General features: G+C 36.4%; 1 protein-coding gene across 6 annotated transcripts in view; it reads left to right on the forward strand.

Annotated features, from left to right (window-relative positions):
- Positions 1 to 13,684, forward strand: part of shank3a (SH3 and multiple ankyrin repeat domains 3a) — a 400,804-nt gene that overhangs the window by 373,852 nt on the left and 13,268 nt on the right. For all 6 annotated transcript variants that reach the window (XM_055174823.2, XM_073853777.1, XM_073853775.1 and 3 more), the window contains 3 exons: positions 4,492 to 4,616; positions 4,788 to 4,923; positions 11,478 to 11,558. In XM_055174823.2, coding sequence (XP_055030798.2) covers positions 4,492 to 4,616; positions 4,788 to 4,923; positions 11,478 to 11,558 — 342 coding nt within the window. The remainder of the gene's footprint in view (positions 1 to 4,491; positions 4,617 to 4,787; positions 4,924 to 11,477; positions 11,559 to 13,684) is intronic.

Raw genomic sequence — 13,684 nt, forward strand, 5'->3', positions numbered from 1 at the left:
ACGGATCGCAAAACTCACGGAGTCAGGATTGGATTATTTTTCGGATCAGCAAAAAAGTGTGGGAAAATCTAATAATAAAGAAATTACAAATATTTATAAAAAAGAACAAAGTTGCACATTAAGTAAGGTCTGAAATAAGCATTAGGTACAGAAATCGAATTAAATTAATAATAATATTGTTTTTATTGCATATAGTAAATATGATTATTATTTTTTTTAAAGCTACAGAAGTGATTTTCTCTTTGTCTTGGGCTGTTTGATTAACATTATTGACACAGACTTAAAGCAACACCAAAGAGTTTTTTTTTACCTTAAAATAACGTTTCCAAAAAAGTTTCAGTGGTTCATTCACTCAAAACAGGGTGAACGACACTTTCACATTCGCTTTGCAGCCCTCTATCGGCCAAAACCGCACAAAGAAGTTTCCAACCGTCGGGTAGTGGTCCTGTAGTTCGAGTGAAAACTACAAAAACTTGCTTTACGGCAGACCTACAATCCAATCAGAGCCAGCTATGCTGCAGTATTTACGACAGGGGTAATGAACAATTACGCTTTTAACCCGTAGGGGGAGCAAAGAGCAATAAGTCTTTAGTGTTGCTTTAAGTATGTTAATTAAGGTTACTGTCTCTTTAAGACCAAATAAGCACAGACTGGTTTCTGACTGTAATCCATACATACACTTAATACATAAACAAATGTTTTTATGAGAAAAAGAATACTGTGGAGATAATTTCGTTTGGATGTGCCCTGTCAATAACAGAAAGATTTTATGTCCGCTTGCTGTTTTGAAACGCGTCTCTCCGTGTATGCACTACTGAGTGCACTTAAGCATGCACGCACACACATACGGAGGGCGAATTCCAAACGGAAATCATAAATAATCGTTCCACATAAAAACATTACGTTGTTTTTCATTGCTGTATTCGCCAAATGTATTTTAATGGACTACAGTATGAGACACAGTAGTGCAAGTCTCTCTTTAGTTTACACATCAAGAGTTCAGATCTTTGAAGGGATGATCACGTCTGACTGGAGCTGGACCGGACACATTTAACCGCATGTGCGTACAGAAAACTACTCACTTTAGCGCCTTTTTGTGGTTAAATTGTTTAAAATCACTTAAATGTGAAAATTTGCAAGCCTTTGAAACACATGCAAATTATAAACTTTCCCTACTTAAATTGCATGTGAGCGAATCGGTCGTGAATCATACTCAGAGCCGGCGCCAGACCATAACTGACAGGGGGGCACGCGGCTTCCAACGGGGGGGGCACGCAATTAGCAACAATAACTTGCAAAAACAAAGCATTAAAACAACAAATACGGTGCAAGCACACACTTATACAACTATTACAGACTGTCAGCTCATTACAGACTCGTTACAGACTGTCGCTGCGCTCGCGCTTTGCTCTACGCAACAACAAACCGCCCTCGCACGGCGCAAGCCATTGAAATGAATGGGTTTCATAGCGAAGCCCAGCGCACATCGCGTCCTAAGTAAAAGCCGTTATGAAAGCCACTTTACCATAACCACCTCACAATGCTGTTAACGGTCTATAGCCACACTTCACATTCAAGCTTACGTAAATTAAAACAACGCTAACTTACCTTTAAAAAGCTGAAGCCGGCATATACGAACATTAAACTTCCTTAAAACAGAGTCCTGTAGATTTGAAAATTCCACCTCGACCTCTAATCTTTGAGTTTGAGCCAATCGATGTTTGCATGAAGTCAGATGAAGCAGGCGGTGCTGGTTCGTTCTAAATGTTCTAATATCCATATTTAACACGATCCATAAAATGCCGCGAAAAAACACGTTGCTAGTATCAAGTCACAATATGCTAAAGCCTAATGAAGCATGAGACCCGGCAATACAACCAATCAGAGAAACTGGTCTATTTGTATTAAAGAAAACCTATATCAACTATATTTTCCTCATTTTATTACATTAAAAGTCATGAAACATTCAATGTTTAACTTATTTTAATTATTCTTGATATATATTAAATTAATCAAAAACTGTGTAGGGGGGCACAACAACCTGTTTGGGGGGGCACGGCCCACGAATGCCCCCCCTTGACGCCGGCCCTGATCATACTGATTCACGACCTCGGGAGCTAGGGAACACCGCAGACATGTTGCTTCAGACAAGCACATGCAAGTTATATTGTATATCTATTTAGTATAGTTACACTGTAACTGCAACTCAACAGTAATTATAATGATGTCACCAGTAAAAGTGATTTTTGATTATGTAACATACTGTATATCGCTATGACTTTATGTATTTTTAGACAGATGTATTTAACAACATACTGTATACTCAGCTGTGTGTGCGTGCGTGTGTGTGTGGTGCCCAGTCTCTGGAGTGGCACCATCCTGTGTATGAGTTATGAGTTCCTAATGCCATCTGTTACCCACATGGTGGATGAATATCTCTCTTATGAATATTGCTTTCTGCTTGTTTTATTCCCTTTTTTTGTTTTGCATAACTGCTCTTTAATTTTGGTTTACTATCTTTCTTACTCAGTATGTCAATGAGATTGTAAGGAAAATGACTGCTTTACTCTGTGTAAACCAAGTTGTTAAATCTTTCAGTGTTGAAATATTTTCTCCTATCCCAGTCAAATATAGCAGGGTTTTCCAAACTGAGGTATGCATATTCCATGTGGCAGAGGTTTTCAAACTGTTTTGTTAGCCAAAACACCTTTACATAATTACTTATATGAAGTACCCTCTAAAGGTGGTTGGTATCTGTCCATTTTGCGTGAGTTTTCTGATATATTGTAGTGTTGTGTATTGGTCACATCATGACATGCAGATTAAACAAATAATATGAATATATTTTTGTCAGTGTTTTTTACTCTAATTATTATTTACATTTTATGATTTAATTTTAATTAAACCCTCTGCAATTCCCCCGCAAACCACCAGGGGTTCATGAACCCCAGTTTGGGAAACCCTACCCTGTTAGATATACTAGATGATTTTTATAGTTTAAAAAAACATTTATAGATAATATTAATTCCGAATATGAGTAGTATTCGTTGTATGAAATGAGCGTGTGCATGCTCTAGTGCAGTGGTTCTCAAACTTTTTTACTCTTTTTTATAATTTTTTTCATGCCAAGTACCCATTGACCAGACAACAACTTTTAGCTTTAAAATGCTATGAAATATATATGATGCCCCAGAGCAGATTTATTGCTTATAAACATTTGTATAGCTTTACGCAACTATGTAAATCTCTTAAGTATTAGGCATACATGTAAATCAGTGTTTTTCAGTTCAGTTAAAGTTCATTGTGAATTTTAAAAACATTTGAAATGGTGTCATTTGACAGCACAGTTTTGATTTTGTTTGCTTCTGTTTTATCCAGCATTGTCTCTTATTATCAATTTTTTAACCAGGTTTAAATGGCTTTTTAGCCAAAAGTAAAGACACATCATACAATGCTTCGAGTGCTTTTGCTGATGCACTTGTGGCTTTTTTCATGTTTTCTTGGCATGATGTAAATTCATGAAATTTTCTTCTCAAAAACTCCACAGTGCTAAGGGAGGGTTATGTGAAGAAGATGTAAATCCTAGCCATATGTATTCATCACGAAACTGGCAGTATTTTTGAGGCTCTGGGTTGTTTTTTTCTTTTTAGTATGTTGGAGGAGCTTGTCCATTTTTTCGCAACCTCTCCTAACTTACATTACTTCGCACGCAGACACCGCCCCTGATTCTGGATGCGGGTCTCAATAAATAACTAGTAAATTAAAATGTGTTTTAAATGTTTGAATTTATTTTTAATCCATCTTTGTGTAGTCCTAAATTCATAAAACTACTTTTATCATGATTTATAGAATTTTTTGATTTTCACGGTTTATTCCGGAGGGACCACTAATTCGCATGAACAATAAAATTGAGATTTGGACTTTAAAAAAACAATTCAAACTTTCTAATATACAGTATACAAATCCCCCAAAGGCATTTGAGGTTTTGAAATTATGTGTTTTTTAGGGATGCACCGATATGGAAATTTTGGCCGATAGCGATAACCGATAACTCTTTAAATTTAACCGATATCTATAGGCCGATAAATATTCATATTATTTTCACAATGAAAAACTCGCAGACCGCGGACATCTTGTCTTTGCTCTAGACTAGCGTACTCTTCTTAAGCCCGCAACATGTGTCATCTTCGTGCTATGTCACAGAAAGCACCAATCAAAACTCCACATGCCCAGCAATGAGCAAGTGAAGTGGTTCAACAAACCAAAATAATCCATCATTTATTGGCTTTCATTTATCGGCCTAATTTTGCTATCAGAACGATAACCGATAATATTAAAAATAAGCAGTTATCGGCCGATAACGATATGTCGGCCGATATATCGTGCATCCCTAGTTGTTTTTTTCACTTATTACCTAGAATGTTTGTTTAATTCCTCTCGGAAAGCAACCATATAATTATGTATTATATACGATTTTTTGTGTACATGTAGCAGAGACACCTATTGAGGAGTTTACACCCACACCTGCCTTTCCTGCGCTGCAGTACCTGGAGTCTGTGGATGTTGAGGGTGTGGCCTGGAGGGCGGGGCTAAGAACTGGTGACTTCCTCATTGAGGTACAGGATTGAACCCAGTTTTGCTCTGCCATAACATAGTCTTTGTTTTCAGTCCACTTTCTCATCTATTCTAACCTATAATCTAGTTTGTTAGTGTGTTTTTTTGGTATGATTTGGTTGCATGATCTTGAATATTCAGTTTTGGGAGGCTGTTTGTGTTTGATATCTCAGGTGAACGGTGTAAATGTGGTAAAGGTGGGACACAAGCAGGTGGTGTCACTCATTCGACAGGGCGGGAACAGTCTGTTGATGAAGGTTGTGTCCGTCACACGCAAGCCGGAGTCTGAAGAAACGGTCAGAAAGAAGGGTGAGTTCTCTGCCATGCAAAACTGACCAAATCTCTGCTTAGATGTTAATTATTTTTTGGTTCCTAAAATGTACCGAGTATCACAAAATAATGGTTTTGAAAAATCACAGCTTTCAGTGGCACAGTCTTGAATTTCTAAAAAGAATAACAGGTGACAAGACTTACCACAGCATCACTGCAAAAAAAAAAAATTCAAGAAAAATGTTAATTAGTATTTTTGTCTTGTTTTCAATAAAAATATCTAAAAATTCTTAAATCAAGATTTATTTTCTTGTGAGCAAATTGACCAAAGAAAATAAGTCTTGTTTTTAGACCAAATATATACAATTTAAGTGAATTCATGCTTAAAACGAGCAAAAAAATCTGTTTAAGTTCAATATTTTTTTTCTTTCCCCTATTGGCAGATTTTTTTGCATGTTTTAAGCACAAATTTAACTACATTTTATGTTTTATTTTATTTTAAGTGAATTCTTGCTTAAAACAAGCAAAAAATCTGCCAATGGGGTAAGACATTTTTTTCTTGAATTTTTCTTAAAATTAAGTGTTTAAGAAAAAAGTTAGAGATTTTTTTTCTCACCCCATTGGCAGATTTTTTGCATGTTTTAAGCACAAATTTACTTACATTTTATGTTTTATTTTATTTTAAGTGAAATCATGCTTAAAACAAGTAAAAAAAATCTGCCAACGGGGTAAGACATTTTTTCTAGAATTTTTCTTGAATTAAGCGTTTTAGAAAAAAGTTCACATTTTCAAAAGTTCACAAATTTTCTCATTTTTATTTTAATCTAAAAACTAGATTTATTTTTCTTACATTGCAAAAAATGACTTTCAAGAAAAATGTTACTTAGTATTTTTGTCTTGTTTTCTGTAAAAATATCTAAAAATTCTTAAATTAAGTCTAGTTTTTAGACCAAAAATGTCAAATTTAAGTGATTTTGTGCATAAAACAAGCAAAAAATCTGCCAATGGAGTAAGCACATTTTTCTAGAATTTTTCTTGAATTTAGGGTTTAAGAAAAATGTTCAAGATTTTTTTGCTTATCCCATTGGCAGATTTTGCTTGTTTTATGCACAAAATCACTTAAATTTGATATTTTTGGTCAAAAAACTAGACTTATTTTCTTGGGTTGTTTTTTCTCATCAAGAAAAAGTATCTTAATTTAAGAATTTTTAGATATTTTAAATACTAAGATTTTTTTTCTTGAAAATCATTTTTTGCAGTTTGGAACAAATTGGCTTATATCATATTATCGTCTTGTCGCAGTTACTAATTTCTTGAAGTCTGTGTAAAGTCTGATATTAAATGTGTTCTCTGTTTGTTACACCACAGAAAATTTGATATTTACCACCCAGCCAAATTTGAATGATTAAAAAAGCAGCAAATAACTAAGTTATCAAAATATTAGAAAAACAGGGAGGATTCTCTGCTCTCAAATGTTGGGGGCGTGTCCGCTATCATTACTAAAACCACGCCCACTCTCAACTTTTAAATGCTTCTACAACCTGAATGGATGCTCGCGATTGTGTTAGGGGCAGGGCCATGCTCAGTGCCTCCATTTTAGCCCCGCCCAAATAATCGTACGTTTAGAAAAAATTCTCTGAAGTGACTTTACAAGGACTTAAACATGTCCTGATGGGTGATGCCAAACATTTTCAAAAACCAAAGAAAAGAAGTCATGGCTAAACCTGTGACAATGTGATGTACAATGTCATGTAGTATGTGTGTTTCTGTGAATATGCTGACTGATCGTTTTGTTTATTGTGGGCGGAGCTATGGATGTCAGACACAAGTGCTCTTAAAGGCACAGGTTGCTAGGGAACTGATCTTTAATGCTGTGTACTGTATGTGATGATCAGACAGTAAGAGTGCTCTCTCTCTCAAACATGAGAAACAGAAATGTACCTGTGAGAGGAATGCTGGAGGGAAAAGTAATGATTTGCAAGAAGGAAATGTAATGATTCAGCCCGTTGGTCGGAGGAGATTAAACACGTGTGCATTTCCACCCAGTCGAGTAGTGTGTGATTATCTGTCTAGCATATTTAGTGTACATATAGACTATTCTCATTTTTATCTGGAAACCCCCATTACGGTACATTCACACGTGGCGTAAGCGTTAACGCTTAACGGAAGGCTTGTCTGAAGCGTGGCCAACAGCCAGTCACAGTGGCCGCAACACATGGTCCGGTCTTACATAAACGTAATTGGCTGGCTCTGCCTAGGTTATATGCATAAGGTGATCTGAAAAGTTGAGAAATGTTCAACTTCTACCGCGAGCAACTGCACTGACACAGCGCCGACGGATCCACAATTCTGTTCGGCAACGCATGACGTCACCCATTAAAAGTGAATGGGAAGCGTTAATGCTTACGTCCCTTGTGAATGCACCGTTACAGTCCCAGCCCTACATTAATCTATATTTGCCTTTGTATATTATGAAGCAACATTTTAAGTAAATATGATCCAGTCTGTGAAAACCCAGCTAAAGTCATTTATTTGTAATGTACTGTTTTCTACATAGAATCATCTTTAGTAATGAGTCAGTAAGGTCATGATTTTTCAATATCAAACTTTGATACTTCATCTCATCATTACATTATAAGACTTGGATTTCACAGATAGGTTCACAAATATGTAATCCTGAAAGCAAGTGCGTTGCTATGAAGTGTTGGTTGTCTTGCTCAAAACCACATTGCTGATCTTTAGTGGGTTCAAAATCAACATTTCTGAAAACACAAGTAATCCCAACCATTAACTACCTAAAATCAACCCCATCCTAACCCAGTATTCCTTTAGCTTAATTGGTAGAGCATTGCATTAGCAACACAACAGTCATGGGTTCGATCTTCAGAGATCACATACACTGTTTAAAAAATGACTTTTAATGCACGGTAAGGCTGGATTTACACTGCAAATCTTGATGCCCGATTCCGTTTTGTTCCGTATCCGATTTTTTTTTTTTACAGTTAACACTTGGCAAAACAATTTAAGGTAGACGTACACTACAAAAAATTATTTTCAAGAAAAAATGTTCTTAGTATTTTTGTTTTCAGTAAAAATATCTAAAAATTCTTGGGTTAAGATGCTTTTTCTTGATGAGCAAAACGACCCAAGAAAATAAGTCTAGTTTTTAGACCAAAAATATAAAATTTAAGTGATTTTGTGCATAAAACAAGAAAAAAAATCTGCCAATGGGATAAGCAAATTTTTATAGAATTTTTCTTGAATTTAGTGTCTAAAAATCTTAAACATTTTGCTTAAACACTAAATTCAAGAAAAAGTACAGAAAATTTTGCTTACCCCATTGGCAGATTTTTTTTTGCTTGTTTTATGCACAAAATCACTTACATTTGATATTTTTGGTCTAAAAACTAGACTTATTTTCTTGGGTCGTTTTGCTCATCAAGAAAAAGCATCTTATTTAAGAAGTTTTAGATATTTTACTGAAAACAAGACAAAAATACTAAGAATTTTTTTTCTTGAAAATCATTTTTTGCAGTGTGCAATAAACACAGACAAAATGATTATACAAGATTATAGAGTTTTATTTCAGTAACAACACATAACACTTCAACATTACTTCACAATACGTCGTCCTCCATTGCGCTGCTTAAAAGAGTCATGTGATCACCAGTGTTGGGGAAAGTTACTTTTAAAAGTAACGCATTACAATATTAAGTTACTCCCAAAAAAGTAACTAATTGCTTTACTTTTCATGGAAAGTAATGCTTAAATTACTTTTTAGTTACTTTTAAGTTACTTTTTCTTGGCTGAGGCTTGATCTCTTTCAGACCTTGCAGGTGTTTTTATGACTGAAAAGTTCTGCATTCAAAAATTCCATAGTTCATTATAAAAATGTCGAGCTCTGGCCTGCCATCTCAGTTTCAGATTTAAACTTTTACCACACAGGCGTGTACGCACAGAGGGCATAATTTGACTTAGTTTAGTTTAATTCAGTACATAATTTTTTTTAATCAAATTAAACAAAAAAGTAACTTGCATTACTTTTTTAAAAAAGTAACTCAAATATCAACGTGTACATTTATAAAGTAATGCGTTACTTTAGTCGTTACTTCATAAAAGTAATATTATTATGTAATGCGCGTTACTTGTAATGCGCGTTACTTGTAATGCGTTACCCCAACACGATTGATAACGGGAGGTGTCCACCTGAGCTGACGTCATTTTCAGCGTTGCATTTTCAGTAGGGGTGGAACGTTACACAGAAGTCCCGGTTCGGTTCGTACCTCGGTTCAGGGGCCACGGTTCGATTCACTTTCGGTACAATGGAGGGAAAAGCAAAACAAAAATGAAGAAGGCATTTTTTAAGTACTTAAGATAATCTTAAAAACATAGGTGTCCTATCAGTGTTATTTTGAGATGACATGAATATGACCTGAAATGCATTTAACATACTATCTCGTATTTCAAAAATGTAAGTAATCTTTTACTCATCTTTCATACAAATATGGGTTCAAATGTATTACAAGTGTTACCTAAATACATTTTAAAATTACATTTTGGCCTTATTTCATATTAATGTACGAAAGAACAAAAAAATAGGCTTGTAGGATGAATTAATAGGTGTGTACGACTTCACGAGGCGCTGCAAGAAACGACAAGTGATGACGTCAGAGTAACGTGAGAGCGATTTGAAATCAGCCTCCTCCGCAAGATTTCTCGCGGTACTCTGACGCTGATAGCGCTGCGTAAAGTTGAGCACTTTAAAAAAGCAGCTGAACTCGACAGAACTGCGCCTCGTCCATTAATTGTATATTAGCAGGACAATTTATCTCCTACTTCTCAGCATGAGAAATACAAAGTGTGGCGTGTGAACTGACTGAAATGCGTGTGTGTCAAGGTGAATGCGTGAGACTTGAGAGCCCTGATTAGATGTATTTCCACTCAAATACATAACAACTGCTGAACAACGCCGACGCACAGTCCTCGTCTTTTCCACCACTCTCTCACCTGTACTATTGTAACTGACTGGAAAACTGAAGTTTTGCCAAACTTGCGATCTTAAAGAGGCTGGCGGAGCGTCTAACTCTTGTGGAACACCACTTGCCATCCTCGCTATCGCTGCTCACTAAATGACTGGACCGGCGTCGACCCGACAAAAAACTGCAGAGTGCCAGAATATAGACGGTCTCTGATAGAGCGCATACATAGGCGGAGCTCGGCTGCATCGGCGCCAATCAGAGCTTCAGAGCTAAAGCGGGGCAACAGATTAGCTGTCCATAAAGAACCCACGGATCTAACAGTAGTTCCGCATTACATTAATTATTTTGCACGCAAGTTTTTTTTTTTTCATACCGTGTATTCTCCGTTTAAATTCAAGCACCGAACTGCGACCCCCCGTACCGATTCGGTTCGAAACGAATACATGTACCGTTCCACCCCTAATTTTCAGTGACGCACGACACGTCTTGAGATGGGAACATCCGATCTGTCCGCTTAAATTGCAGACGCAAATGCATGCATTCGATTCATATCCGATTTATTTCCACATATGAATAAGTCCTGAAACCGATTGGAGAATATCGGAATCTATGTGTTTTGCGTTCATGGGTCATATCCGATCTGTGCCACATGAAACTAATTTAAATTGAGTCACTTTAAATATGCAAAGAAAATGCAGCCCAAGTTGCTTTGTATAAAAGCGTCTGCCAAATGCATACATATAAAATGTAAACTGGTCGATCTAAATATTTTCCCAGGACCTAGCTGACAGAATCGCAGCCACCTGTGAAGTTGTGGAGTTGTTATGTAACTCTGGGCTTGCAAACTATCACACACTCATACACATTACTGATCAAGTAATAATAGAGAGTGTCTGTTGTTAGTTTTGTGGCTACATCCTCCCACATACAAAATAACACACACGTACAGTACAAGCGTACACACTTTCTCGCGCACATAGATTCTCACAGTTGAAATGCACAAACCCAGGCCTTGCTCCTGCCAGAGTTGCCATGGTTACTACAATGCATGTTTGAAGTATTGCATTAGGTTTTTCTCTCCTTGTATCTTGCTTCGCTCCATCTCCACATCGGTCTGCAGGGTTGTTAGTTGAAGGAGTGAGGAGTTTTCTCGGATGGTATTGAGACCACAGATGCTTCTGATCTCCTGTAACTCGGCTCTTGTTTACTTGATGCCTTGCTTCCTTGCTCTTGGCAGTTGTAGCATGCTGACGGATACAACGACAGGTCCGTTTCTGAAAGACAAAAGGAAGAATCAACCATCGCGTTCTGGGAGAGCTGAAAGAAAGGGTTGAGCAGGAACATGACATGACGTGTTTTGGGAGAAGCCTAAGGGGCGAGTATTTTGTATTTCGGAGGGTTTTTCGCGTGCGCACAGGAGATGTCTGATACCCGTTTGATTCTGTACATCTGAGAGATAGAAAGGAGAGTTTCATAATTTGGAGAGTTTCATGCATTGGGACCATCGGATGAAGATGGTGAAAAAACGTTGGCTGTTGCCGGTGGGCAGCGGCCGTGAAGGCCCTTCATCACGCCACCCCATCTTCTCATCTGCCCCTTGTCTTTCTTCCACAGCACCCCCGCCTCCAAAGAGATCGCCCAGCACCACGCTCACACTGAGATCCAAAAGCATGACTGCTGAGCTTGAAGAACTAGGTAAGACACTCTCTAACAGACACACACTTGTTAAGGATGGGTCAACTAGTCCACCAACTGACATATTCATTCGTCTTGAATTCTGTCTCAGTTTAAATGTTTAGAGAGTTAGGTTCTTAGTTAACGTACTGATATGTTGTGTGACTGTAAGCATCTGTAAGCACTACTGCAATGGCCACATACAATATATTTCACACACATACGGTCACTCATTTATCCCACATAAAGTATTTAACAAATATATCAGGTACCCTGTTAAAGGGCTGATAATTTGGGTTTATTTAAAGTCTTGGGCTGCATACGTCTACTTCCATATTATATAGTAGACGAAAAGCAGTAGGTGGGCCAAGTAGGATGTACGACTTCATAGTATTCGAAAAACAGTAGATGAAAAGTACCCGGATAAGGAGAGGCGTTGTTTTATTTAAAAATGTCCAAAAGCAGTTATGCAGCTCTATTAAAATATGGGGCAGTTGTACCGAGGCTCACAATTGGTGAGTTGCGATTGTGGTGCCCTTGAACAAGGCACCTTAACCCCAATTGCTCCCCGGCGCTGCTTTGAAAGATGCCCAAAAAATAGACGTAAATCTTGATGTGTTTTTTTCTGCATTTGCCCGTTTAAAAGGTATAAATGTCGTAAGTGCAGTACAATGCCAACTGAGGCGGAAAATGTTTGCTGTTGTTCGTGTTGTTTACATTACATGCACGTATGCGGCGATTACAAACAAAATACATCTTGATGGTTGCGACTCCTAAACAGGGTCTTTTAAAGTTGGGACCGCTCCATCAGTTGTAAACAAGTGGCAAATCTGGCGTCAAACTAAGCCGTGTTTGTAAAGCAATCCTTATCGAAATGCAGCCAGGGAACAAACATTAACCCATTCGCAATTACGTTAATGTCTGGGAAAAACGAACTGCATCCACTGTTGTCTTAATACAGGGCAAGATAAATAAGGTTTTCTTCTCCTTACATCCAAAATCACACTTCTTTTTGTCAAAATCTTGATAAAGCAAAGTTGTCGCGTGCTGTGCAGTGATACCGGTGACTTCTACACTGCAAAAAAATTATTTTCAAGGAAAACATTCTTATTATTTTTGTCTTGTTTTCAGTAAAAAATATCAGAAAATTCTTAAATTAAGATGCTTTTTCTTGATGAGCAAAACGACCCAAGAAAATAAGTCTAGTTTTTAGACCAAAAATATCAAATATAAGGGATTTTTTACTTGAAAAAGCAAAAAAAAATCTGCCAATGGGGTAAGCAAATTTTTCTTGATTTTTTTCTGGAATTTAGTGTTTAAGAAAAATGTTCAAGATTTTTAAGTTTATTGAATTGAGTTGAAACTGGAATTAAGTTTATTTTTCTTACTGCACTGGCAGATATTTTATCTTGTTATAAGTAAAAAAACTTGATTTTCATCATTTATTTACAAAAACAAAACATATTATCTTAAGCCACACTGCAAAAAATGATTTTCAAGAAAAAAATTCTTAGTATTTTTGTCTTGTTTTCAGTAATAATTTGTAAAAAAAAATTAAATTATGATGCTTTTTTGATGAGCAAAATGACCCAAGAAAATAAGTCTAGTTTTTCAGAACAAATATATCAAATTTAAGTGATTTTGTGCATAAAACAAGCGTGTGTGTTTAAGAAAAATTTTCAAGATTTTTTTGCTTACCCCAAATTTTATATTTTTGGTCTAAAAACTAGACTTATTTTCTTGGGTCATTTTGCTCATCAAGAAAAAGCATCTTAATTTAAGAATTTTTAGATATTTGTACTGAAAACGACAAAAAAACTAAATTTCTTTCTTGAAATTTTTTTTTTGTAGTGCACTTCCTTACTAAGTGAATGTATCTCAATTTAAGAATTATCAGATATTTATATTAGAAAACAAGACAAAAAAAAACTAAGACAGACATTCATTTTTTGCAGTGTAGAGCTTTGGAGTTTAGTAGTTTTTTTTGTAGAGAGATTTCTGTCTCTCTCTCTCTCACACACACACACACACACACACACACAATCTATGCTGAGTTTACGGAGTTCATTTCACACAAACACAGTATACACTCACATTCACATACAGAAACGCATGTCAACAGACATTTGATGGTGTTGAACGTTAAT

Source organism: Misgurnus anguillicaudatus, chromosome 15, assembly GCF_027580225.2.
Source record: "Misgurnus anguillicaudatus chromosome 15, ASM2758022v2, whole genome shotgun sequence".
Classification (NCBI taxonomy): domain Eukaryota; kingdom Metazoa; phylum Chordata; class Actinopteri; order Cypriniformes; family Cobitidae; genus Misgurnus; species Misgurnus anguillicaudatus.